Genomic DNA, 27,171 nt, shown 5'->3' on the forward strand with positions numbered 1-27,171 from the left:
GATAGTAGGACTCTAAATAACTTTTTCTTCCTCATTTGTACTTTTGCTTTGCTAAAATTGGATCTGGCACCTCCTGAAGAAAAGAAAACTAGAAGAGGTAAAGTTTTTACACTTGATATTTAAGTAATGCATTTTGCTTGAACATGAACAAATCCACTAATCAAAATACATTTGATTTTTGCACCGTTTCATCAGTTCAGGCAGAATAAAGTGAGAGATTTCGCTGATTCCGACTCTGATATTGAGGAGTACAGCCAAGAGGATCTAGGCCTCATCCTCAGACAGGTACGTGACGCAGTCTCTCACTTGCTCCTCTGAAAAATGCTCTTTATCTAAATGTCTATGAATGGCTCTCTTGTCCTGTCCTCAGAATTTAGCCACAGTGCTTGTGAGGTTTATCAGGACGGGAGTAAAAAGTCGTCTGTTGAGAGTGTCGCTGCGCACCCTGAGGATCCTCTCCAGGGACAAAAAGGTTCTCGGCCCGTTGGTGACCGACTGCGCTCTGCTGACTCTCGCCAAACTGGCCGGGATGACCACAAGCGAAATCCCCGACGAAGCCAGCGACCCCGACTCTGACTTCTACGACAACATCATAGCTTCCCTCGCCGAGGCCAAAGCGCTGCAGACCTGCGCCGACGAAGACGAAGGCGAAGCCGTCGACCGGAATGAGGAGGGCTCCGCTTTCGACGACGACGACGCCAAGAGCGACGTCAGCGGAGACCAGGACAGCATCAGCTGGCTCGGGAGCCACAGGACCAGCATCAACGAAATGCACCGGGGTGGCGTCCATCACAAGGTGCTGGAGCGAGGGAGGAAGGACCGCAGAGAGAGCAAGCTGGGGGTGGAGGAAGAGGAGGACGAAGGGGACCCGGGAGAGGAGGCTCAGAGGAAAGAGGCCATGAAGGTGCTGTGTAACGTGGTGTACAACAGCACCTGGGCTCAGGAGAGGTTCAGTGCTCTCAGGTGGGTTTCTCTTCACACACACCGACACACAAAGGTAACTTAGAATTTAAACAGCCACATTCAGAAGCTACAAAGAGCAAAGTTCATTGTAAAAACAAGAGACATGTCCTTCAACCCCTCACTGTCTTTTCTGCCAGGATTATGTGTGGTCTCATCGAGAGCCTGTCCTCCAGCGTCAGCTGCTCATCTCCCTCCAGTGTTCAGTTCTATGAACTGCGCCTCTTGTTTCTCATCACTGCACTGCGGCCAGAGCTCAGCACTCAGCTTCAACAGGTGCCACATTCACAAACAACCCCCCCTCGCCCCCGATTCAAACCCAAGTCACTCCCCGCTCCATAACTCAAGCTGACTCTCACGCTTCAGGAAGGCGGAGTGTCCATCCTCACGGCAGCCCTGGAGAGCTGCCTGGAGGTTCAGTGGAAGGAGCAGTATGAGTGTGTGCTGGACCCGTCAGCAGCGCCCATCTCTCTGGAAGCCTCCCAGCGCATCTCCGAGATCCTCAAGATCCTCTTCAACATCACCTACAGCAGCCACAGGCAGGAGCCCACCGAGGTCAGAGAGGGCGCAGTCAGTCCACATTCATCCAGAATAACTACGATGTTATTCACTTTTCTGAACAAAAATAACTCATTCATCATTTTGGAAAAAGCAACAACAATGTCCATATTCTGTGGTTTAACATTGTTACTTTAGAGTAGGAGAGAAATTATGTGCACTGTGTTTATTTGCACCTTCAGGATGATGCGGCTCTGTACAGACACCTGGTGGCTATCCTGCGTCTCTGCCTGATGAGGAAGAGCGTGCTGGCGGATGACACCGATGAACTGCAGGGGTGAGCATGAAGCAGTGCTGTGAAGAACCATTTCTCTGTGCGAGTTAACATCAAGTAAAACCACATCCAGTTATCTGCACAGAAAAGAAAAACAAAGCTTTCAAAGTCAGTCATTTCAAACAGTATGTATGAATGAAATCTAGGATATTGAATACATTTATTTTTAGTTTATTGAATGCAAATGAAACGAACGAGGCCTCACCAGCCAAGAAGGTTAAAGGTGGAACTCTCAGTGCAAAATCATCCACCACCTTCAGCAAGCATACAGAGTCCATAGTGTGGAGCACACAGCCTGGAGCACTGCAGGACATGCTGGCTTTGATTACATCTGCTGCAGAGATGAGCAATCCTTCACAGCCATTTTCAACCCAGTCCCTGAAAGAATCAAACACAACTATTGATAAAATAAAGAGATTCTGATTCCTGTGTATATTCTCCTGACTTTTGTAGTAACCTCTCTGGAAATCCATATTTATTCTTGTGTTTTTCACAGTCACACAGTCAACCTGCTGTCGGCGCTGCCTCTCCAGTGTCTGGACGTGCTGCTGACGGTTCCTCCGGAGCCGGACTCAGACCAGTGTGAGGGAGTCAACATGGACTGTGTGCACAACCTGCTGATGTTCATGGAGAGACGCCTGGAGTCGGTGAGCAGGAAGGCAACGGAAAGAGATAAAACACATGGACCAAACAGCTTTTTGGAATTTGTTCATTTTGAAAATGAAAGAAATACCTTTTTTTAGTATAAGAGAAAAAAATACGCACATATTGTGTGGTGACAGGTTCCTCGTTTGTGTGTGTTTCAGGGAGATAAAATCAAAGAGAAACTGACGCCGATCCTCAACCTGCTGACGGAGAGTTGCAGGGCCCACCGAGAAACACGCCACTACATCCGGAAACATGTAATATTGCTCAGATATGTCTCTGCTGAGAAAGCTGACCGTTTTCTTTACACATACACCTCTGGGTGTGCTTTAGTGTCATGAGGTGCAGTAACAGAGAGTGGGACATGCTTTGGTTCGTGTTGAGGACTAGAGTAGAGAAGCTGTTAATATTATCAGGAATCAACATGTCAGCAGGAGATCCTTTCCGTCCTGGAAGTTGTGAGCTGGTGCTGCTGCAAATCGGAAGCAGTCCAGCGCATCTCTCAACGCCCTGCAGCACTTTAGACAAGCAGCCCACAAATCTCCCTCCCACTGGCCTGTCGACAGCAGTTTATCCTGTGTCAGGACAGCACAAATCTGTGCTTTTTCTGTCCAACAAAGATCTGATTCGGAATCAGAATAGTTTTATTGTCGTTGCTCGGTAGAAAAATACAACAAAATCTGTCCTGAGAGGCAATTCACAATAAACGGCATGAATAAGTTTAAAAATTTAACTTCATGAAACTTTAGCAATGCAGTGTTTATAAGGTGGAGCAACATCGAGATGGGAATGACGGCGTTTATTCTCAGAGTCTTCTCACGGGTCTCTGGGTCTGCTGGTGGGGGGGTCTGTCTGCCAGATGGCCACCGAGATGGTGACCTGCTCACGAGGGGCCTGGGATGCTGTCCTCCGCTCTGCTGCTGTACCGTGGGGCTGCAGGTTTTTCCAGGAGGGGCAGAGAGCAGCTGGTGATCTCCTCTGCAGGCCTGATAACTCCTGGCAGTGTTTTTTTTTTTTTTTTTTTTTTTTTTCCTGTCTGCAGCAGCCACACCACACAGAGATGCGGTGTGTGAGGATACTCTCAATGGCTGCTGGGTAGAACGCCACCAGCAGCGTCAACCTCTTGTCTACTTTTGATCCCTCAAAGAAAACTCTGCCGTGTCCTCTTTATTGTTTTTTATTGTTAATTGAAAACATTCTAGACTTTAACAGTATTATTACTGCTTTCTCTGTTTTCAAACGGGAAATGATTCACGTATGAGTAGCAATAATATTGTTGTTTATTTCTGTATGTTTGCAGGTTATTTGGTTTTTTTTTTAATCTCCTCCTAATATCGAAGGCGGCTGAGAGAATCATGTCTCCCTCTCATCAGATCCTGCCTCCCCTGAGAGACGTATCGCATCGGCCGGAGGAAGGCTCGACAGTGAAGAGCCGTCTGATTCGCCTCATGACTCATTTGGACACGGACGTCAAGCACTGCGCCGCAGACCTCATCTTTGTCCTCTGCAAAGAAAACGGTAACACTGACCGACCGCTGACAGTCCGGCAGCACAGCGCCATCGAAATCTGCACTATTCTGAAGCCTGCTTTATATATTTTTTTGTGTTTCAAACCAGTTTTAAGAAAATAAGTATAAGAAGTGGTTCTGAAGTTTCATCAACATTGATTTTGTTCATTGATTTCTTTGCACCGCCCGGCTTCTTTTCCCAGTGAGGCGTTTTGTTAAGTACACCGGCTATGGCAACGCCGCAGGGCTGCTGGCCACCAGGGGCCTGCTGGGGGGCCAGGGGGCCCGGACCTCCAGCTCCGGCACCCAGTACTCCAGCGACTCCGACTCAGACACCGAGGAGTACCGGCAGGTCAAAGACCGCATCAACCCCGTGACGGGGCGGGTGGAGGCGGAGCAGCCGGACCCGATGGAGGGCATGACGGAGGAGGAGAAGGAGGAGGAGGCCAAGAGGCTCATCATGCTTTTCAATAAGCTCTCCAGGTTGACAGTCTCTCGCCGACAGGCATTCATCAAACATATAGATAGAGCAGAATCTCAAACCTGTCAACAGGACCGCAGAAAAATGATGCTGAAATAATAAAGAAGAGGATATTCCTGCTGTGAGCTATAGCTTACTAAAACTTTTCTTTTTTGCTTTAGAGGCTTCTTGAGAACATAGGATGCATTAAAAAGAGTCAGCTAGTGAATATAATTTAATTTAAACAGTAAAAATTCCATAATGTTTTAGATTTACTGTATAAACTGAAATATTTCAAATGCTTTTGTTTTAGTTTTTAAGTCAAAAATCTGAAACAGTGCCTCAAATTGTTGGAATGTTTTATGAGATTAAAGGCTTTTAATGAGCGGATATAATTCCAATTCGATTTTAAAAGATTGCTTGAAAGTTTATATGTATTGAAATATGTGAGAAAACTATAAAACTAACCCTCAGTTACATCAGAACTGGTCATGAATGAAAAATATTAGTTATTACAATGGCAAAAGTTTTAAACTGTTTTGCATTTCTTGTGTGTTTTGCAGAGATAACATCATCCAGCCAATGGGAGTTGATGCAGAGGGGAAACTGGTCCCGATGTCTGGGCTAACAGGAAATTCCCTCACCGAGGAGCCCAAGTCGGAGTCAGACAATGACGGAGATGCAGGTGAAGGAGAGGACAACTGAGAGATCGTTTCAGTTTGTTTATTTGCTTTTGTAAATTCCCCGTTCCTAAAGATTGTCGCTTCACAAACTTGTCCTAACTGTGCAGATGGTACAAAAAAAGAGGGCTGCGGTTCTCATCCAGGACTCATGCTGCCAGTCCGACAGCAAAAAAAAATAATAAAATCTTTTTTTTCTCTTTTGGACTTAAATAATATAACAAAGCAATAATGATTACATTGTTTGTGTCAAGAATGAAACTGAAAATGTAGCAAATGACCAAGAGAACAATAATTCCATTATCATATTACCCATGAATGTTAAATAATAAAGTCTTGAAATCTTGTTTGTTTTGATGCATGGACCACTGACATAACACACTGAACTTCTCGGATTAACTATCAGCAGACACTCTGAGACGTTATGTGATTTACACAAGAAACAAAAAATCCATGAGCAGCATGTCTGCCAGCTTTGAAACAAATTAAAAAAATTGAAAACAATAGAAATATGAAGAAATGTATTTAATAACAAACACTCAACGTAGAATGACGGAAAAAGGCACATGGGATCTACATCTGCTGGGAAAATGTAATATTCTTTCAACAAGCTATGATGCACATGAGAACTTGATATGCATCATTCCTGATAGTGTATTCTTTATTTCTCTGTCAATATCAGGGTTAGAAAAAGACACGCGTGTTCAAAGAGATGAAACCTGCATCCATAATGTAACAGTCAGGCCATCGGGTGATCAGCAAATCTCCATCATCTCCTCAAGGGAGACCTGCAGCTCCACGGACTGCAGGGAGGAGGCGCCACCCTCAACAGCCATGTTCTTCAGGACCTCAATCGAAGTCAGGACCACCTGAGAGAGAGAGAGAGAGAGAGAGAGAGAGAGAGAGAGAGAGAGAGAGAGAGAGAGAGAGAAAGAGAGGAATGAGAAGGAGCAGAGAGTCAGGAGGAATGACAAGAGCAAGGCGGTGATTGTGGGTTTGACATTTGACAAAAGACCGAAGAACGAGAGCGCTCCGTGAGAGAAACCTGAGGCTTTTATTTCGCAGCATGCCCTCCTGTGTGGAGGCTCGAGAGCTGAAAAACCTTTCACACCTGAAGGATCAGCTGTCAGCGCCGCTATTCAGGCTTTGTTCTCTCTGTGCTATTAATCAATACTGAGACAAAATTGCCTCTTGATAAGTGCTGCTGAGTAGAGTTCCCTTGAGTGGGCTCATGAAATGTAATAGAGGAGTGTGCTCCAAAAAAAAAAAAAGAAATAAAACCTTCATGACAACATGTAGTAGTGTCTGAAGATGTGAGGGAACAAACCGTGCGTTTAGAGCTGAATGTTTTAGAAGGTCTCTCACCTCCACTGTGATGAGTTTCTTCGCCCAAGGCCTGTTGTCTGGGTCAGGCCACTTCTCCCCGAGACAGAAGAACAGCGAGCAAGGAGGGCATTCTTTACCCTCGATGAAGTCCATTATTCCTGGAGAGACGGGCGTATCAGAAGGCTACGTGTGAGATTCTGTAGTCAGATGCGCGCTCACAATAACTAACCGTTCTCCTCACCGACCTCGAATGAAATCCTTGAACTGGTAAAGAGGCTGAGGCTCCAGTTTGGAAAGTTCCTGAGGCTGTTTGTTGTGGTCGAACTTGGAGAGGCTCCAGAAGGCTTTGATTTCGCCCAGCCGCTGGCCGTAGACCACATGGCCAGACACCCCAACGTCCACGCCGTCGCCCAGCTTCTCCAGAATGCGTCTGGTCAGTTCGGCTTGCCTCTGATCCGCCATGTCTCCAGGACTTGGCAGGGAGACCAGGCTGAGGCCTGAACTGTGATCCAAAACTGTCTCACTGAGTTCAGGCCTGAAAGGTGGAAATCTGTGTTTAATTGACTTTATGGTGAAGTTTGTGCCAGTAAAAAAAAATCAGCGTATGCTGAATATGAACATTAGTCATTAGTCATTAGTATTAGTCATGCTTATTTGTGAAAACTCTGATGTTTTTTCAGAAACCTGGAGGTGACAGTTTTAACATTACCTGTAGACTAAGCGGACTCCTGCTTCGTTATTGACCAGCCGCTCGGCCACCTTCACCCCTCTGTAGTACACCATTATCCTGAACTGCGTCTCTGAGAATTCAGAACCAGAGGAAGCTGTTAAGGAAAGTTCTCACACGGGGGGTGGGGGGAAGACATAAAGCATTTTGTGAAGCATGTCACTTCTGTGCATGTGAACAGATTCCATCATTCAGCACAGCGGATTCCTCTGACTTACTGAAATTATCTCTATCGCTGGTCTTGTTCATTGTCTGTAGAAACTGTGCCGCCAAGTGCTCATCATAGGCCCCACCCACCGCTCCCCCAATTGGACGTGCCGGTTGCTCAGGCAACCCAGCTTCACCGGCTGCACCCTCAAACACTACTGGATACTGCTGTTGCCCGGGCAACGTGTGCGCACCAATCACAATATGCCTCTGTGGCTGCTGTTGCTCGGGAGGAGGCTCAAAGCCTGCGGTGCCCTCTGTGGAAAAGTTGGAGAAAGTGAGAAACTACTTCCAGGAAAGTACCCAGGGTGCTCTTTGTTTTTTTTTTTTTTTGTTTTTTTTTCTGCTCATGCTGCAGCAGTGAGGAAGAAATGATGAGCACTGCTGATATGTCTACCTGCTTCATGGTCAATGTTGAGCCCCTCCAGGCACTCCTGGAGAATATCGTGACTTCCTGAGGATTCTGGAGACGAAAAAGAAAAAAAAAAAAAAATACAGCCAAACTACTTTTTTCAATCACATCCGCCACGCTGACGGGCTAAAGACATCACAGGAAGAGACACTTTACCTAAAAACACAGTTCCTTCGGGAAGGTAAAGGGAGTCGCCTTCAAGATATGTCAACACTTCATTCTGGAATTTCACAGACATATTAACACGACATAACATCTGCACAGAGTCAGGCTTTAACCCACAGGATCAGCCACTCACGCCCGGCGTGGAGAGTCCACTGTCCTCAAATATTTCACTGTCATCTTGGTCCATTCTCTGAGATCCGGGGGAAGATTTATCTTTGGGATTAAAAAAAAAAAAAAAAAAAGCTGCGCTTAACTATCATTTCAGAATAATTTTTTTGCAGGAACTGTATTTGCATAATACTGATCACAGAAGCATTTAAATCAGGTAAGGAGGGAATCAAATGTTTGTTATATGTGGCACATGAGCATATAAACGCTTCCAGCCCTGCAGGAGCGAGGTCCTCACCTCCTGACGGTGACTCGACCGGCCAGCGGAACACTTTATGCGGGTTGGCGGAGTCGTTCTTGTTGTCATCCACCAGCGTGAAGCCTTTCGCTCGGAGGGCGCTGCGGAAGTTCCTCTTCCAGACGGAGGGCTCTCCCTGAACCCGGCCGTTGCCGCTCACCTCTGCCCAGGCCTGCGAGCGGAGAGTCACACAATGGGCCTCACTTATTTCGTCTATTGTTCGCCACTTCAGCAGCCTTAAAGTGCTTCGTCACATTCAGCCGTGGCAGCAGCTGCCGGGCAAAGTGCTCCACCTCCATTTTGGATTTCAATTCCTGCCCAGGGATGCAACAAGATGGGGGATCGAACCGACAACGCTGCTGAAGACACACATACTCAGTTACCTTGAATATGAGAATGTCAACGTCGCTGCCGTCCTGCCTCAAACCGTGTTTCCACGGGATGGAGAACTCGGTTTGTTCCGCGTTCGTCCACTGCACACCGGGGAACTCGTTGCTGTTGATCTGTGTCCGTAGCCACGGGATGAGCAGAGGCTTCTGGTGAGCCATGGCTGCAAGAGGACGAGTGCAAACCTCTGAGTCAGTTCAGGGTCTGGAACCATTTTATGGAACAAATCTTCCACCAGAAACGAGATGTTCTCCCTGTGCCCTGACTTCACTTTCAGGCTGTTGATCCTGCACTTTAAAAGCAGGTTTTGATGGAAGTTTTTAGTGCATTTGAAATTTAAACTCATTTGTGCAAATGTGCATGATTAGATTTTTAGAGGAAAAGAATTGCTAAGTTGTTTTTTGTTGTTGTTTTTTAAACCTGCATTCCTGCAAACTCCTCTCGAGTTGACACATCTGCCATTTAAAAACAAAGGATGACACCGACTTGTAAATCACTACAACTCTGTGCAGCCACGCTTCCTTTTAAACAAAAATGGAATCTGCACATGATTGCTCAGTGGCAATATACCAGCTGTCAGGAACAGTACAAGTGAAACTGAATTTCAAGAAGTGAAATTGAGTTTTTAAAACTTCAAGTTTGAACTCATTTTAAGAGATTATATGCATCATAAAAATTATTTCAATTTCAAAGTGTTAAAAAAATCCGTTGAACTGATCAGATCTCTCTGAGCACAGATCTGCCTCTATATGGTGTGCTCTATATTTATCTGATTAAATCTGTTCACTGAGCACGCTGGACTCAGACTTTATGCTAAATTATCAGTATTATTCACACATATTAATATTTCAAATATTGCTGCAGTTTGTATGCATTCACAGTAATTAAATAGGATCCACAGCGGCATTCAGGACTTCTACCCAGCAAGAAGACTCACCTACACATTCCAAGCTATGGGATTCTCTTCTTTGCATACAGTTTGCATGTTCTCCCAGTGAATGAAAAAGATTTTTCTGTGGTTTTGAGTCTCTTTTAAGGATAAAGAGGCCTGTTTTCATGTCTCTTAAATCAGCTTTAATCAGTGTTTGTGTGAGGAAGGAGATGGACGAATGACCTGAGAGAGGTGTAACCTGTTTCCTGTCTGATTCCAGCTGGGACAGACTAAAAATCATGATAAAAACACGATACAATATCTTAACAGATATCTTATCGTAGTGAAATCTCAGTTGTGTTTTAAGCTCTGTGAGGGAGACAGTGAAAATCTTGGATAACATCAGATAACACTGTTCCTAAATTGGGAAACTGTGTCATTTTATGTCTCAAAATATCATTTAACAACATCATATGATGGAAATATTAAACTTCTAAGCATTACAGAGTTTCAGGCTGGATTATGGGGGTTACGAGACATAGAGATGAATGAATTCTGGATGTTCTTTTAGAGATACGATTTAGAGATCTGTTTGCATGAAGAACTTTAATAAATGTAACAAAGGAATATAGAGATAGCATTTTAAAAATCAACTTGAGAATTTTTTAGATTTTGAATGAGGTTTACAGTACACACTGTATCTTTAATCTGCATCAAAGCAAATCTGAAGCAAATGCGAATATTGATTTCTGCAGTAGTGGAAATATGCATATTCAGTATTGTCAGAAAGAGGAAACAGGCAACAACGGCTCAGAAAAACAGCTGGAAGTATGATTCCATGCAACGGTGAAACCAAACAATGAATCGCTTTTCCCCTTGAATGACGATCACTCACAGGTGAAATCATGCAATTACGTTCTACTTTAGACAAGTTAAACCTGGAGTGCACACAGTGGAATAATAAAAATGTGTGCATGTGTGAATGAAAGTGAGTTGCTGTCCTACTTGTGATGTCTGCAGGTCTCGCCGGGTTCCAGTCGCTTCCAGGATCAGAGGTCTCGAGAGCGGGATCAGCGAACCGGGGGCAGAGCCGCCGTTTAAATACCCCCACTGAGCTTTTCTGGGGAAACTCCGGAGCGTCAGTTTCGTTTTCCACATATGACGTCATGACGTCAAACACTCGCTAGGTGGGGTCAAACACGCACGCTGACATTTCTGTACTTCCGAGGACATTCTACAGTCAAATCAGGAAAAAAACTGTCATTTTGAATATAATATTAATTATAATTCATACTTGTATTGCTTTTGTTCCATTTAAAATCTGGATCATTGTACATTATTGATAAACAGTTAAACCGTGCAATTATATGATAATAAATAATCCTTGAGTCATTGAAACCTAAAAAAAAAAAAAAGGTTTTCTGGACTTTCCAATTCCCATATCAAACATGTTGGTGCCTCTCTAAATATTTGTGCAACATCCAGGTCATCAGGTATTAGGGAAAACACATTTTTCTAGAGATTTTGACATATTAAACAGCTGCACTCTGGTGGTGATAAACAATGAACAATATACAAAAAAGACCATTGAAATAGGAAAGTTGCTAGACACTAATATATTAAAGGTATATTTGATGGTCAGGTGTGATCAGTTCCCTCTGCTGTTCCCTTTTTCTTACATCTGTCGATACAGTAAGTCGTTTCATCTTACATCATGATCTTGCACTAGTTTTACATCGGACGCCCTTCCTGTTGCAACCAGGATTCAGACCCAGATCAAAGCCGAAGCCAGTGAGCATGTACACTGTTACACACACAGGTTACAGAAAGATGGAGAAATTACCTGGAAATAAAAAAAAAAAAAAAAGAAGAAGTGTCAGTTTGAACTCCTTTCTTGCCACAAGGATTTGGACCTCAGTCTCCCCCACACCTCTGAGTCTGGTTCTACAGGTTTCTTTCTGACTTTAATAACTGGGCGTTTATATTTTTGATAAAAAAAAAAAATCATGAAAAGAAATTAAATGGGGGTAAAACTGCTTATCATATTCATAACACACATTTTTAGTCTAAAAAAATAGTGAATACGCTGAGAGCTAATCTTCAACGCTTGTCTGCTTTTCACCGTTTCTCCACTTCCTCTCTCAAAAGGTCATAACATTATAGTCTCACTCATTTAATCTGCAAGAAGCACCTGATGGCTGAAATAAAGTTTACGCAACAGCCTTTTAAATGAGTTGTAAAAATGCCAGCTCAAAACGGAACACACACACACACACACACACACACACACACACACACACACTCGAGAAAGGAAACTGAAAATGTTCTTTGCTGATTTTATTTGTTTCTCAAATACAGGAGAGTTAATGTACAGAAGGACAAAGAATTTCATCAAGAACTGTACAGTATTTACACATCTTTTTTTCCTTTTTTATGGAAAATTAGATTGTTTTCAAAATAAGTCATAGTATGCACAAACATCAAAATGATAAAAATGAAATGACCTCTTTAAATATTACGTATTTATACTCCTTCTTCCCAAACGGGAAATGGATAGTTTACTTCTTTTTCTTTGCACCTGCATGACTGATGATTGAACTGAAGCACAACAAATGTTAAGTTTCAAATAGATTCTGCCATTCTCCTTTTTTTCCTCTTTTCATCCTTTTTTTTTTTTTTGCGGTTTTTTATTTTTAAGTTATTTTACACCCACTGTATTTGATACAATATTTCTGTCTCAAGGTCTGTTCTTTTTGTATAGAGGGGAAGACGACTTGGATATGTGGGTTATGATTGTATACTGAACCTGTGGAAAGTAAAAACGTTATTTCTTTTGAAAATGTTCGGGCAGCGAACCAGCGGCTTGTGAGAGTTTAAGTTAAAAACCTCCTCATATAAATAATAAAAATGTGTTTATATATTATCACACAGCTGACTGGTGCTGCCCTGCACATAGCACAGAAAGAGAGAGAGAGAGAGAGAGAAATAGAGAGAGAGAGAGAGAGAGAGAGAGAGAGAGAAAGGGAGGATTATTAACACATTTAATGTTTCCATCTGTAGATGAGTCCATGATCACACGGTTCACGGCACACTCTACACGCAGTTTAAAAAGCATTCTCACCCTCTTCCACTCTTTTCAAAAGCCAACAGCTGATGTTAGTCTTTTCAAAAAAATAATTTATGTAAAAACTAAGCAGTAATAGTTTCTCTATTGTCTTTTATGACACACAGTTAACAAGATGTCAGTGGCTCCTCCTTTGACTTGGCGTTGCGGCTCCTCCGGGTCCGTCCTTCCAGCCTCACGTCGCTCCCTTTCCCCCCGCCCCCCCACCGTCGGCCAAGCGCGTCTCGACCCTTCGGCGGCGGCGGCGGACATGGTGGGCGAGGGGGGGTCCTCTTCTCACAAAGTAAGACTTTTCTCTTTAGTCATTGATCAACATCAAGAAAATAGAAGAAAAGAAAACTGAGGCCAGTGTCCGAGGTCACGTCAACAGACCCTCCTGCGCTCGTGAAGGGCCGCGAAAAAAATTCATCCTCAGATCTTAAAGACTTGAAGAAGGTCTGGGGGGGCTGTACAGTGGGACTCTTATTTGTCCATTTGTGTGTTTTCTTCCGTTTTTTTTTTCTTTTCTTTTCTTTTCCCAGTTTTCAGTGTCTTTATCCAGCCGACTCAGGCTTTGGTGCTGAGCGTGAGCAGGTCGATGAAGGATCCAAAGAGAGTGTCCAGCCAGCTCTGGTTGGCCATGCACTGCTGCACCACCTCCTCCTGGCCCGGGTCCTCAGCTGCCTGTTCGATGGTGTTGGTCTGACAAAACAAACCAGAAAAAAAAAAAAAAAAACCAGACAACCGTTAAGAAAACTGCGCCAGAGAAGAACGCGGCGTCTCGACCTCCGCCATCCCACAAACAAAGACGCGTGCGTACCTCTTTCTTGCACTGTAGGAAGGTGTGGTATTTATAGTGATGCAGGGAGTGGTAGAGGCTGTAGATCCGATACGTCTCAGCTGACAGTTTAAGGTCCTGGAGGGTAAAACGGCAGAAAACAGCAAAATATAAATCACATTTGGAAACTCCACGCTGGTGCCGTGAGGACTCATTTTGTCTTTTGTCCTGATGTGTGGCATTGAAAAAACCCTTAAAAAAGGCCATAAATAATTGAAAATTACCACAATATTTAGCGTTTTGCCTCAATAAACCACCACAATGTATGAGTTTAAATTTAACTTTAACTGGAGGGCTGGATACCTGTGGTTTAGGCAGGGTCTTCTTGACTCTGTTGAGGGTCTTGCGGTTGTAAGCTTCACCACTCAGCCGCACCCTCACCACTCCAGAGTCCAGGGGGTCGACAATGATCTGGGGGTAAGCATGCAGGACCTCCTGGGGAAAGCCAAAATATAAATATGAGAGCTCTTCTAAAGACATATAGGCTGATTTGTTATTTTTTTTAAATGTAGAAAAAGTGTCAACTTCAATCGAAAAATGCCAAACCACTTCAAAAAAAAGCCTCTTTTCTTGCTTCGTACAGAAATGTCACAACGTGTTGTCTTCTTGATGGGATAAACGCGGTGCATTATTTGCATAATAAAGTCTTTAATGTGACGCAGACAGCAAAGGCTGCCATGTATTACATAATCCACATGTATGCTACATAACCATGATGCCAACAGGACCTAAAAATAGGAACTGCGTGCTGCTTTTTTCTTTTTTTTTTCCCCCATCTTGTCAACGACAATCACATTTTAGGACAGAAGACGTGGGCTGAATAAAAATACACCTAAATGTGTTCAATGTAGAAATTGCAGCAAATTCTACCAAAAAAATGAGCGAAAAGCTGCTATAAATGAAGAATGGAGAGGAATGGAGGCAGATTACCTGCTGCTGGGAGCTCATGCTGACTCTCCTCAGCAGCCTCCTCTTCTGTTCGCTGAGGATGCTGTCGATCTTCCTCATCGGAGGGAGGTAGAGCTCATCTGACGGCCAATCAGAGGGAGGGAAGTTTCATTAGTCATCATTCGTGCGGCTGCCAATCATTTTTAATACCAAGGGCAAATTCAAAGCAGCTCCTTCTGGCTGCTGATCCATCAGCGTTCCCAGGATTTCCCCTCCCGCCCCTTCACACCTTGTTTGTCTGCATTCCAAAAAAAAAAAAAAAAAAAAAATCTGAAAGATTAATTGAAATTTGCATGAGAAACGGTCAACAATGCGCCTCCCTCCAATTGCGAGGCCAGTTTGCTCAGCTGTGACCCAAAAACCTGGCAGCCGACTCTCGTCCTCGGCGGCGATGTTTGCCGGACCTGCCCGAAACTCCCCGCTTTTTGAAAACGCCGTCAGAGAGCCTCAGTGCACTTGTTTAAAGTGCGCGGATCAAAGCAGCAGAAAACATGCAGGCAAACATTGTAATCTAGTGGAGTTAGAGGGCTGTACTTGCATAATGCAGCCTGCATTAAAGATATTTATTTCATCTCTGGCTTCTGCAGAATTAAAAGAGTTTTTTTTTTTTGTGCTGTTCTCACCGTCTGTGTCCTCCAGGGCCTGAATCATGTCGGGGTCCAGGGCCGTGCTCACCAGCATCTCCACGTAGCTCCTGAACATCTCCCTCATGGCACGGTTGTTCACGCCGCCTTTCACTGGCACTGAGCGGACGAAAGAAATACACAGTTTAACCCCTCAGCATCCAAAAACCTAATTCGCAACCAGAGAAAACACATCAGTCGCACTAACTCCTAATGGAAACTCACTTTCGTTTTCACTAGCTGCCTCATCTGATGAATCCGAGTCAGACGATGAAGGTACTTCCTTTAGCCACTTCTTCCTCTTCTTGGGCGGAGGCTCTGCTTTCACTTTGGCGGGTTTAGACTTGGGTGGCCGCTCAGCCTTCTCCTTCTCCTTCCTCTCCAGCGCCTTCTTCTCCTCCTTCGCTCGGCCTCGCTCCGCCGCCCCTCCACGTTTCTCCGCCTTCTCCTGCTGCGGCTGCACCCGTTTCTCCCTCTCCGGCTCCCTCTCCCTCTCCCTCTCCTTCGCTTTGGGCACAGCGGCCGGAGTCTCCTTCTTCTCTTTTGCCGTCGCGGTTTTGGTTTTCTCCTTCTCCTCGCGCTGCACCGGCGGCGGCGCCACCCTCTCCTCCTTCTCCACTATCCTCGGCGGCACCTGGCTGGAGGGAGGGGAAGCCATCCTGGGGAGGGACTGGCGTCTGGGAGGATGAGGAAAACAGAAACTACATGACCTACGCAAGAAATCGCCATGTTTTTTTACCGTACTGTTACACTTTTACAATAACATGTAAAAGTCATGCTGCAAGTTTTTCCTCTATTCTCCATTTATATTTCAAAATATTAAAAAAATAAACAGGGAAAAGAAGAGATTTTTATGGTTTTGTTCTTTATGAACAGACCTGAGGGCCGGTGTGGCTCGACGCCACGGCCTCCGGGAGCAGACCCTGACATAGTCCTTCTTGTTGACGTTCTCCAGAAACTTCACATATATCCGCTGGTATCGCCTCTTGGCGTCCCCGAAGTAGCCGAGATACTGAAAAACACGCCGTGTTGGGGTTATCATCCCCCGTATGTGTGTGTGTGTGTGTGTGTGTGTGTTTGCAGGTGTGGCGGGGTCACGGAGGTGAACTCACATTGCTCGTGGCGCAGAACTGCCTCTGCCCGTCTTTGATCTCGGGACTGAACTTCTGCAGCAGGGCCTTCTGCACCCTCCAGATGGGCGGGGGCTCGCGGCCCGTCTGCAGGGCCAGCTGTGCAGAAAAAACACACACAACACACACAGGTCGGTGCAACGCTCACGTCGAACCGTTGGCATCTTTAACCTTGATCTATTTGAAAACAGAAGAATGTCACGCTCTACCTTGAGAGTGCGAATGTCCTCCACCCGCACAACAAACTCGTCTCTCTCTCTGAAGATGCCCTCCCCTCCGCTCTCGCTCTCGTCTTCCTCGCTCTCCCCGACGATGGCGGCGTCCTCCTGCTTCTGGGCGAGATGCAGCGAGGTGATCTTAGGAGGCGGGGGCTCTTCGGGGGAGGCGGGGGACTCTGGCGATGGCATGGGAGACTCCTTCTGAGCCGGCGGAGGAGGCGGCGGAGGGGAGGCCGGAGGAGGGGGGGGAGCGGGAGGGGGAGGAGTGGCGGGCTGGGGGACGACGGCGGTGGCCGGCGGGGGAGGCGGCGGGGAGGGCGAGGAGGCGGGGGCGGCCGGGCTGGAGGGCTGGGAGTCCTCCTGCTGCTCCTCCGGCGGAGGAGGGGGCGAGGGGAGCGAGAGCGGGGGGAGCGGGGAGTGAGACGGAGAGGACGACGAGGCAGGAGACGGAGGGACAGACGGGGGTTCGGGAGTCGCGGGCTCTGGAGGAATCTCTGGGAGAGGAGCTGGAAAAAAATAGAGGAAAGAAAAATGAGTTAAATCTATCAATTCTTCACTTGGGCTGGAGAAAAGAAAGGTCAGTCTCACCGTCGAGCTTGGGGGCGCCCAGAGTTTCCAGCTGTGGTTCTCTTTCCTCCGTCATGTCGCTCTCCTCATCCCCTCCCGTGCTTCTCTCCTCCTCGTTCTCCTCTTCCTCCTCCTCCTCTTCCTCCTCCTCCTTGTTGTCGTCCATGTCCTCCGGCTGGAGGAGGTCCGGCTCGCTGGACGGGGGCTGCTGGGCGTGGGAGGGGTGCATGGGGGGCTGCGGGCTCAACGTCGGGGGCTGCAGAGTGGGGGTGAGCGGGGACGGCGGAGGCTGAGGCTGGGGCTGGGGGGGCGGAGGAGGCAGCGGGGGCTGGATGTTGGTGGTCAGCTGAGGGGTGTCGTACAGGGCGGAGATGGCCGAGGAGATGCTCTTCTGGAGGTCCTGGTTCTTCCCCACCGAGTCCTCCTCGTCGGAGGAGAACGACGGCAGCGTCTCCAGGTTCCTCTTCAGCTCGTCCTCCAAGCGTTTGGGGCTGGGACAGTTGCCCAGAGCCAGGCCTCCGTTCCCCTCGCTGTCCCCGAAGGGGGGTGGCGGCGGCGGCGGAGGAGGCGCAGGGGACAGCGGGCGTAAACCCCCCGGCTTGCAGGGTGAAGTTTCGCCGTTGTCGGCGTCCATCCCAGGTGAAATGTCCAAGCCTGGAGGCCTTTTACCCGTTTTGAGGAAGTCCAAGAAGGACGCGACAAAGCCGGCCTTGGACTCCGAGTCTTTCTCGTCTCCCTGAAAGAAAAATAAGCATTTGTCAGATGTTTAACCCTCTTATTATTATATCACTTTATGTATTTTTTCCTGCAATGTTTACTGAATTGATTGTTTAATACAGCATTTCCGTTAACAGCAAAAATAAATACAATATATATATTTTAAATATGAAATAGTCCTGGAGCCGTTACCCTTTCCTCCAGTCCCTCTTCGTCGACGCCTTCACTCATCAGCTGACTCTTCTGTTTGTTCTTGTCTTGACTTCTGTTGCTTTCGGTGCTGCAGGGGGGGCCGGGACTTAAACCGAGCGAGGGAGCCGAGCCAACAGAGCCGTCTGACAAAGCAGGGTCCGTGCCAGACAAAGAGTCTGTCCTCAGCAAGGCGTCAGAGGACGACAGCGTACCAATGGGTAACTTGATCTGAAGCAAAACAAGGAAAGCGGTGATTAGAAATGTTTTCACCCGAGACATTTATTTCCAATTATTAGCATTAAAAGCAAGACTAGTTGAGCCAAATAAATAAATGGAAATAAATAAAGAATAGGACAGTCAAACAAAGATACAAGATGGGCAAGCATTGATTGACTTTTCCCCTTCATTACACACATCCTTCATAATTCAAGTCTCACTTGTGAGTCACTTCAGTCATCGGTTGCCACAAAGCTTATATTCCACTTTAATAACTACTGTTTGCTTGTGCATTTACAACACTGAATCCGTGTTTGAAAGCACACGGAACACACTGTGTGCCACTGACCTTGAGAGGTGGAATGGGCTCGTGTTGCTGCTGCTGAGGCTGGTGATGGAGCTGCTGCTGCTGCTGCTGCTGCTGCTGGAGGTGGTGGTGGTGCATCTGATCCGGCTCCTTCCCGCTCATTTCCATGTACATGTCCTCCCTCCGCCCGCCTCTACCTCGGCTCCCACGGCCCCTGCCCCTACCGCGCCCCTCCACGTTGAACCCCGCTCCCACCGTGGATGCCCCCATCTCTCCCATCATGCCCCGTGGAGTGTACGGCTCGGGCATGGGCCGGATGCGAGGTCTGCCTCTGGGCCTCGGCGGACCTTCCCTCTTCGGCCTGGTGGGCTTTCGGCCTCTCTTCTTGGGCCCGTCTGGTGGCAGAAGGGAGTGGGAGCCCATAGACGAGTAGCCAGAGGAGTGATAGAAATCAATGTCTCCCATCAGCGGGCTGAGAGATCCACTTCCGCCTCCTCCCTTTCTGCAGCTGGACACTAAATCTGGTAATAAGTCCGGGAGCCTCCGGCTGTTCAACCGGATGTCAGCAGGCTGGTCTGCTTTGTCCTCGTCGTCTTCAAACTCATACTCTTGAGCGTAACTTTTCTTAGGCAGTGTGTTGGGGTCCCTGCGCTCCTTCAACAGGTGGAAGGAGCTGGATTTGAGGAGTTTCTTAGGACGAGATGAGCAGAAGATTGGAGACTGGAGGCCTCCAGAACCCGTTCCTGGGTTAGCCCCTCCAGGCCCGGCGGACATTTTAGCTCCAGGGTTGTTCGGACCAGCAGTATTGGCGCCCATACCCATGGCTGGGCCCTGGGACTGGATCAAACCAAGTTGTTCAGTGTTGACAGTGGAAGGAAGCTCATGTGTTTTCAGAGAGTCTAGATCCAGAGTCATAGTGTTGTTGCTCGGCTCTTCGAGGCCGTGGCAGTATGGTTCATAGCCCTGATCTCCGCCGTGGTGCCCCATTATGTCGTAGCTAGCTCCACTACTTCCCCCGGCTCCTCCTGCGCTCTGCCCCCCCTTCATGGAGTCCAGTCCCTCCTGCCCAGTGTGGCTTTCATTCATCTCCTCCTGCCCCGGTCCTGCTCCTCCAGCGCAGCTCGACTTGTAGTCCTCTGCACAAAACATGTCTTCCATTCCTGGAAAGAAGGAGCGATCTTCATCCTGGAGGAGGGAGTCCGGGAAGCAGATAGAAGTCAACGGGACGAAGCGATTGCTCTGCTGATTCTGGTCTGCTTTCTCCACCGGGCTGACCGTGTCGAACTGGTGCTGCTCCGAGCGCTGCTGGTCCAGCTGGCTCTGCGGAGGGGGCAGCTGCGAGGACAGGGGCTGCTGGGGGTCCGGCTGAGGCTGGGAATGGGCCGAGGCGGACGACGGGGGTATGTGGTGGGGGTGGGGGGGCTGCTGCTGAGGGTGGGGTTGGGAGTGAGGGTGGTGGGAGTGGGCCTGTTGGTGTTGTGAGCTCGGGTGCTGCTGCTGCTGCTGTTGCTGCGCGTGATGCTGCGAAAGGTGGTGCATGTGAGGCGTGGCGGACAGTCCGATATCGGGCTCGGTGAGGAAGGAGTGGAGCTCGGGAGCCGAGTGTTGCTGCGAGTGGTGGGTTTGCTGCTGCTGATGGTGGGGCGGGTGCTGCCTTTGCTGCTCCTGCTGCTGCTGTCTGTGGCGCTCGCTGCTGCTCCCACTCCTCCCCGTGCCGCCGCGTCTGTCTTCCGCAACGGCAACATCTGTGCCGGAGCTTTGGGAGAGCGAGCGCTCCAGCATGTCCAAGGAGGACACCACAGAGCTCTGCTTGACCTGGCTGGGCTCGTGCTGATGAGCCCCGTGGTTGTAGTGCGCTGCTGCCACCTCCAGAGCTTGAGACTGCAGCTGGAGCTGGAGCTGGGTGGTCTGCGACTGAGAAGGAGCCTGGTGTTTACTCGAGCCAAGTCGGCCGCCGGCGCTCTCCATCACGGCTTGTTGTTGGCTGATGGAGTGCTGCTGCTGGGGGTGAGAGTCCATTTTATGGTGCTGTTGATGCTGTGAATGGGAGTCTATTTTGTGGTGTTGCTGATGCTGATGGGAGTCCATCTTCTGGTGCTGTTGATGCTGAGGGTGGGAGTCCATTTTCGGGTGCTGCTGATGCGGTTGGTGGGAGTCCATTTTGTGATGCTGTTGGTGCTGCCGATGAGAGTCCATTTTGTGGTGCTGCTGCGGGTGTTGTTGGTGGGAGTCCATCTTATGGTGCTGTTGGTGGGGCTCAAGCTTGTTGCGGGTGGTGTGGGACAGCACGGACTGGAGCAGGTGGGGCGGCTGCCGGGACTGGTCGGTGGGAGAGTCCATGAGGGACGCAGCAGCCTGAGACTGGGAGTGCTGCTGCTGAACCTCCGGTGTTTTCCGAGGGTAGGGGATTTCCGTGCGCTCCTGGGACTTCTTCTGGAGCTCCATTTGGGTGTGAGGCGGGATTTGAGAATGCGACGACACGTGCTGACTGTGTGAGGAGTGCTGGGGAGCGAGGGAGTGCTGAGTATATGGGTCACCTCGGCCGTAGTGGACGACTGAGCCCAAGCTGTCATGATGATGGAGGTGGGAGTGTACTTGGTCGGTGCTGCCCCTCCCACTGCTGCTCCTGCTGCTTCCAACAGACCTCTCGTTTCTCTGCTGCTGTTGCTGCTGCTGATGATGGTGTTGTTGGTGCTGCTGTTGCTGTTTCTTTAGCGACATCTCCAGCTGGTTGTCCAGCCCTGAGATAGACCCTCCTGATCCCGCGTTCCCTACTCCAGCTGCGGCTGTGGCACTGTGGGTACGTATGACGCTCTGGGGGTGGTACCTCTCCTCCGAGGTCTTGCTCATGTCGTAGCTCATCCCTTTCCCCGAGTCAGTGGTTGGCGGCACTGACTGGGGCTGAGGCTGCGTCTGCTGCGAGGTCTGTTGGGGTTGTTGCTGCGGATGGTGATGAGAAGCCTGCGGGGCCGGACTCGCTTGCGCTTGTAGCAGGTGCTGGATCAGAAACTCATCGTCATCATCTACCTCCTCTTGGGATCTCTGAGAGCCTACTCCGAGCATGGAGGTGTCCGCCTTTGTTTTGGAGGAGGTGGAATGATAAGACTGAGGTTGGGAGCTGGGGCCTCTGGTGTCGGGGAATCCTTGTGGGGAAGATAGAAAAGTGGGAGATAGAACTGAGGAAATATACTTGTTTGAGCCGGCGCCTCCTGGGGACTGTGTGGGGCAGGTGGGCACCGGGGAGTGCAACCCTGGTCGGATGATGCCTGAGTTGCCTGATGGAGAAGGGCTGGAGTCTGGAATATGATAGGAGCCTCCACCGCTACCTCCTCCACCTCTCTCGCTGCTCATACTGTTTCCAGCTCCTCCCCCTGACCCAGAGTTCCCGCTCCCGGCACCGCTGCTGCTCCCTCCCCCGGATGCTCCACTACCTGATGAACCACTCGATCGTAAAAGAGCAGGCGAGTGACCTGGGGCTCCATAGCCAAGTGATGGGCTTCCAGCGCCACCGAGAGAGGATGGAAGTGATCCATAAGCAGAATCGGCTCCATATATGTCAGTTGAGTAAGACTGGCTTCGCCCTCCTAAACTCCCGTAGCCTTTGCCGCCTCCACCCGAGCTCAGATCTTGAGCTTGTGGCGAATTGAAGCCTCCGTAGGACTGAGCCAGGTGGGATGTCGGAGGCTGATTAGGGGAATATGACTGTGTCTGTTGCTGGGGTGGGGTCTGTCCAGTGAGAGCAGAGGTGGGGGTCTTCACCGGGGGCACGGGAGAACCATAGCCTGAGAGGCAGGATTTAGGGAGAGACTGAGGAGCTGAGGAAGAGGTGGCAGGTGGCTGCTGCTGGGGCGCTGGAGGAGGCGGCGCTGGCTGAGGGGGGGGCTGCTGCCTGGAAGGGGCTGCACTTGAACTTGAAGTGGGAATTGAGTTGGAAGGATGAGCCCCAGAGGTGGCAGACGAAGAGGAGGAGGATGAGGAGGTAGAGGAGGCCGAAGGGGGTGTGTGAGGAGTTCGTGAAGACGACGCCGAACTGCCAGAAGAGTAGCCGCTGCTGGAGCTGCTTTTGGTACCTTTGCCAGCAGAGGAAGAAGACGAGGAGGAGGAGGAGGAGGAATACGGAGGCTGAATAATTGGTCGATACTGCTCAGTGCGAGAGGTGGGCTTGTGGTCAGATGAGGGGCTCTGGTCACCCAGTGGACTGCAAGAAAGACCAGCATGTCTGTGATGGGTGGCAATCTGCTGGTATCCCGCCCCTCCACAGCTGAGGTAGTGCTGAAGGGAGTGGGCAGCAGAGGACGAGAGCTGCGACTGCGCCGGCGTGGGCCGCTGGTAGTGCTTAATAACACTATCCTGTCTCGGCACGGCTCTCTCCTGAGCCGAGTTGGACTGGGACTGGGACTGGGGCTGGGGCTGGGCGGAGGAGAACACTGACGGGTTATACAGCTGGGAGGACTGATCCTGAAGCTGCGATGACAGCAGGTTGAACTGGTGAGACTGCAGGTGTCTGGCAGAGGATGCCTGAGCTGACGAGGCGCCTGTGGGATCCTGACTGCCCCTATAGGCAGCCGCCGCAGCACCCTGTGAGGACAGGAGTCTGTCAAAACCCAGACTTGACTGGGAGGGGGCTTTGATGTGTATTAGAGGGTCATGTGGGGAGAGCAAGCCATTGGATGTGGGGCTAAATGTGGGTGTGTCCTGGAGTGAAAGGGAGGCAGCAGGAAAAGAGCTCCTGGAGAAGGATGCTGGGTGTTGATAGGCTGACAGAGCGGAGGAGGAGGGGAAGGAGCCAGAGCCGGGAAGAGCTCCGGAGATGAATAGTTCAGGAGGAGCAGGCGTGTGCATCGCTGTTAGAGAAAAAGGAAAGCATTGTAAAAATAGTCAGTATTCAACTCACTATGATTTGAATTAAGATCACTAATAAAAGCAAGGGAGTCATTAAAACGAACAAGTAAAGTAAAAGCTTACACTGTATTTGAGAACACACATACCAACACCATCAGAATTATAATGCAGCCAAACATTAGGACAGTTGTTTTTTTTTCCCTCCAAATGTCATATTGACAGTGGGGCCTGTTTGAATGTCAGCACATCAGGGAAGATCTAGCACAGCCCCACCTGTCTGCCAGGACGGCGTGCGGAACTGGGAGAGAAGAGAGGAAGCAGAGGGTGGAGGCTGGGGACCCCGGGACTCCAGGGCTGAGATCAGATTCATGACAGAGGCATCAGGGGCGGAGGGGCTGGCATGGTGGAGGCCAGTGTCAAACAGCCCCGACAGACCTTTAGGAGGAAAAGAAGGATCAATGAAGACAGTGGATACACACAGTTGGATGAAAGGAGAAAGTTTGTTTTCCAAAACAGTAGTAAAAAGAATACAGGTTTGACTGCCTATGCCATCAACTCAATTGAGTTATAAAGAGCACATTTTTTTCAGAGAGAATAATCCAAGGCTTGCAATGGACAGACTTAATTCATTGTTGGGGCCCCTTATGGTGGTGACATGGAAGGTATGACATTTATCTTACCCAAACTCCGTCCAGCTGCTCCCCAAGCCCCGCCTTGGCCAGAGCTCCCTGGGTGGTGATTGGTGGCATAGCCCTGCAGAGGGTGTGGGGTGGCGTAGGCTTGTCTGTGGAGGAGCTCAGACTCAGGGTGGGATGATCTGGAACTCCCATATACAAGACTGGGAAAGAAAGGGGTGGAGGGGTGAGAGTGCATGAAGTGTCATTAATTTCAGAGCACATTTACATAAACCTAATCAGCCCTCCAAATGTGACCCCTGAGGAAGAGGTTGTCTGGACCTGGGTCACATTTAAAGGACACATTATTCTGAAGAAGAGTAAATTGTCAAGACAAAAACACACATCAGTTGTCAGGAGGAGGTTCATATCCATGATGGAGCTTTAGTGGCCTGCAGGTTAAAACCTGAATGTCTCTCTTTGATTTATTCAGGATGAAAAAACAAAAATGTCCACTTGGTCATTCAATCAAAGTGCATCTGAGCAGATGCAGATGAGTAATATTCTAATGAATAATAATAATAACAATAATCATAATAGATGGGTAATTTGCACCAATTAGAATGAAATTCCCATAACATGGCCTGATTTATACGTTTACATGTTTGATGTAGTGAGCTTAAAGCTTTGATTGTCCCCCAGATGCTGATTGTTGCTTTACAAAAGATGAAATGCGTGGCTGGCTGACCGGATAACATGTTAGCATTTTGCTGCTGGTAGCACCGCCTAGCTGCACTGCTCAGGCCGAAACTGCAAGGCCAATGCTGCCGAGAAATAAAGCACGGGAAGCCAATGTGCAGAACTAAACCAGGGGGGAAATGCAGTTTCCTAAACTCACACCAAAGACGAAGGATGGATGTGCTGAGCAGTGATTATGTTGATGTAGCTAACAGCTGGACGGTGCAAATCGACGCAAATGCAGGCTGGGCTGCATGCACACACCAGACTGGTTTACTGGTTTGTTTTAGCCAAGTCTGATTCCCCCGGGGTGTAAATGACTTTTAGATATGCTACGTAAAACAAATATGCGGTAAAGTATCACACATGTGCAGCTAAAACACGAGAAAGGATGCTGGCGTGCACAGGCCGCAAGTGACTGCCTAGCGCTAGCTCGGAGGCTAACCGATGCTAAAGACGGCTGTAACGCACAGTCCAGGCAATTTTCATCCCCAATGCATGCTTTCACACAGTCTGAATTCCTATTGTTTTATTTATTCGACAAAACAAGGTTGCGCAGGAGGGGTTCGATAATTTTTTTATTATGCAAATGAACGCAAACTAGTCTTGTAGCCAGCATCAATTATCTGGATCATGGTATGGCAAAATGCATCCCCAAACTCAATTTACACAAGGTAGCATCACCTCCACCTAAATATCCCTCCAAATGATTTTTTTTTTGTTTTACAGCGTAGTAATCATAGGGGTGTTAAATGCATCCCCTCGGCTAATATGCATCAGTTCATCTTGTTGATGTCTGTCATGGGGGCTGCTGGTGAGGGGCTTTGCTGCGTCTGCACTCTTCGCAGTTCCTATCAATCCTGTGAATTTATCTATCAGGCTGTGTGTCCGGGCCTGCACACAGGGAACAATAATTCCTATGGATACTCCAGACATCCCCCCCCCCTCCACACACACACACATACACACATACACACGCGCGCACGCACGCACGCACACCTCCACCCCGCCAGGTCTACCTAAAACCCATGTCTGTCAATCACATTCAATTCATATCCCCAACCTTTCCTTTCTCCACCCCGCCCACCCCCACGACTCGCACTCATCCATTCCTGTTTATAATATTATTACTATGCAACTGTTTGGATGACAATGCACTACACATAATCGCAAGGCATGGCGCTGGATGTGAAGCCAATGGCGACAATTTGTTTACATGGGTCACACCGTGCCCTGCAAAGTAGCACTGATGCATGCACATTGTCTGAATCCGATGCATACCTTGCTTTTGCCGATCTCTCGTAACTCCATCCTGCTCCTGCGCCCAAATCTCCAAACCCTGTTCCCGGGTAATTTCTATCCATTTATGTCCGGTACAGCGTGTGCGATGAGGATGAAAGCAACGAGAACGTCGCAGGGGCAGATTACGGGAACAAAATCCAGTCTTTCAGGCTATTTTCCCCGGTTTCATAAGCAAGTCCTCAGGAGTGGAAAACAGCATATTGAAAGAGAAATGGAGGGGAGGAGGAGAAAGCTGGATGAAAAAAGAGGGGGGTCTACGGGGTTATAATCCTACCACCTCCAAAAAAAAACCAGTCTTTCTCATTTTCCTTCGCCGTTCGCATTTATCATTTCCACGAATGCAGATTGAGAGTGAAATCAGTCACGGTCATGATGAAGATGCCGCGGATTTGCCCGCTGATGGGCGAATTGCTGAGAAACATTTGACTTGAACGCGTCCTTTTTCCTCCGTCTCTCCTCCCCTTTCTTTAGGCTAGTTTCGGCTACGCGCTGCTAGCACGGGGGGGAAAAATTGCAATCGACCGGGCCACGTTGGTAAGCGATCATTCCCCCTGGAAAAAAAAAAAAAAAAAAAAAAGTGAGTAGCAAAGAAGCCCCCCAGATTCAAAATCTTTTTTCCCCCCTCTTGTCTTAGCGTGCAGATCGTTCCCACCCCCTCCGGAGCGGAGCGGCTAGCAGCAGATGCTAGCTGTCAGGAACGACGCATCTAAATAAAACTGCCCCCTTTTTTTTAAATTCCCCCCAAAATCGCCCCGTTATTTCAATCTCGGAGGCCGATCGAGCTCGGAGAGCGGCGGCGAGGCTTCCTCCCCGAGCAGGCGGTCTAAACCCCACGCTGACGGGAAAACGGAACGAGGAAGTGTAAAAGAAAAGCAGGCCGCGTTTTAATATTTTTTACTCATTTTCCTCCGGAGACGCCATTTTTGAAGGCGGCTGGTCGCTCGTGCGTCCTTCCTCTCCCCCTGTCTGTCTCTCTGTCTCTCCCCCTCTCTGTCTCTCTCTGTCTGCGGTGACCTCCATTCACCGGACAACCAGACCTGCTTGCTTTTCCACATTTCACATCCCCTCCATGTTCCCGCACATCCACTTTATTTCCCCCCCATGAATGCTCTTATTAGAGATCCTGTCACAACCAGATTTATTGACTCCCAGCAGTCAATCTGCAGAAATCACAGTGAAATTGTGCAGCTCGCAGAGGCATTTCCTGCTTAATGAATTAATCAGACTGCA

General features: G+C 48.6%; 3 protein-coding genes across 8 annotated transcripts in view; 1 reads left to right on the top strand and 2 right to left on the bottom strand.

The window, feature by feature from the left end:
* The window catches only part of LOC115393026 (synembryn-A-like), a 13,870-nt gene extending 8,462 nt beyond the window's left edge, over positions 1-5,408 (top strand). For all 6 annotated transcript variants that reach the window (XM_030097776.1, XM_030097778.1, XM_030097779.1 and 3 more), the window contains 11 exons: positions 80-97; positions 196-285; positions 371-963; positions 1,101-1,236; positions 1,327-1,515; positions 1,701-1,795; positions 2,289-2,439; positions 2,599-2,694; positions 3,811-3,955; positions 4,149-4,428; positions 4,969-5,408. In XM_030097776.1, coding sequence (XP_029953636.1) covers positions 80-97; positions 196-285; positions 371-963; positions 1,101-1,236; positions 1,327-1,515; positions 1,701-1,795; positions 2,289-2,439; positions 2,599-2,694; positions 3,811-3,955; positions 4,149-4,428; positions 4,969-5,110 — 1,935 coding nt within the window. In that variant the 3' untranslated portion in view covers positions 5,111-5,408. The remainder of the gene's footprint in view (positions 1-79; positions 98-195; positions 286-370; positions 964-1,100; positions 1,237-1,326; positions 1,516-1,700; positions 1,796-2,288; positions 2,440-2,598; positions 2,695-3,810; positions 3,956-4,148; positions 4,429-4,968) is intronic.
* irf3 (interferon regulatory factor 3) lies at positions 5,114-10,723 on the bottom strand. Its single transcript, XM_030097783.1, has 11 exons — positions 10,592-10,723; positions 8,712-8,878; positions 8,329-8,500; positions 8,056-8,135; positions 7,914-7,977; positions 7,743-7,808; positions 7,357-7,602; positions 7,121-7,211; positions 6,657-6,946; positions 6,451-6,569; positions 5,114-5,954 (listed from the first exon to the last, which is right to left on the bottom strand). The coding sequence occupies exons 2-11, from the start codon at positions 8,874-8,876 to the stop codon at positions 5,841-5,843; spliced, it is 1,407 nt and encodes a 468-aa protein (XP_029953643.1). The 5' UTR covers positions 8,877-8,878; positions 10,592-10,723; the 3' UTR covers positions 5,114-5,840.
* A 1,466-nt stretch (positions 10,724-12,189) lies between these two features.
* Positions 12,190-26,413, bottom strand: prr12a (proline rich 12a). Its single transcript, XM_030098165.1, has 15 exons — positions 25,921-26,413; positions 23,968-24,125; positions 23,561-23,722; positions 18,488-23,289; positions 17,923-18,150; positions 17,035-17,749; positions 16,438-16,952; positions 16,211-16,327; positions 15,977-16,110; positions 15,324-15,775; positions 15,099-15,218; positions 14,458-14,555; positions 13,831-13,962; positions 13,510-13,605; positions 12,190-13,391 (listed from the first exon to the last, which is right to left on the bottom strand). The coding sequence occupies exons 1-15, from the start codon at positions 26,001-26,003 to the stop codon at positions 13,257-13,259; spliced, it is 7,947 nt and encodes a 2,648-aa protein (XP_029954025.1). The 5' UTR covers positions 26,004-26,413; the 3' UTR covers positions 12,190-13,256.
* Between the last annotated feature and the right edge of the window lie 758 nt (positions 26,414-27,171).

The sequence above is a fragment of the Salarias fasciatus genome, chromosome 8 (assembly GCF_902148845.1).
Source record: "Salarias fasciatus chromosome 8, fSalaFa1.1, whole genome shotgun sequence".
NCBI classification, from domain to species: domain Eukaryota; kingdom Metazoa; phylum Chordata; class Actinopteri; order Blenniiformes; family Blenniidae; genus Salarias; species Salarias fasciatus.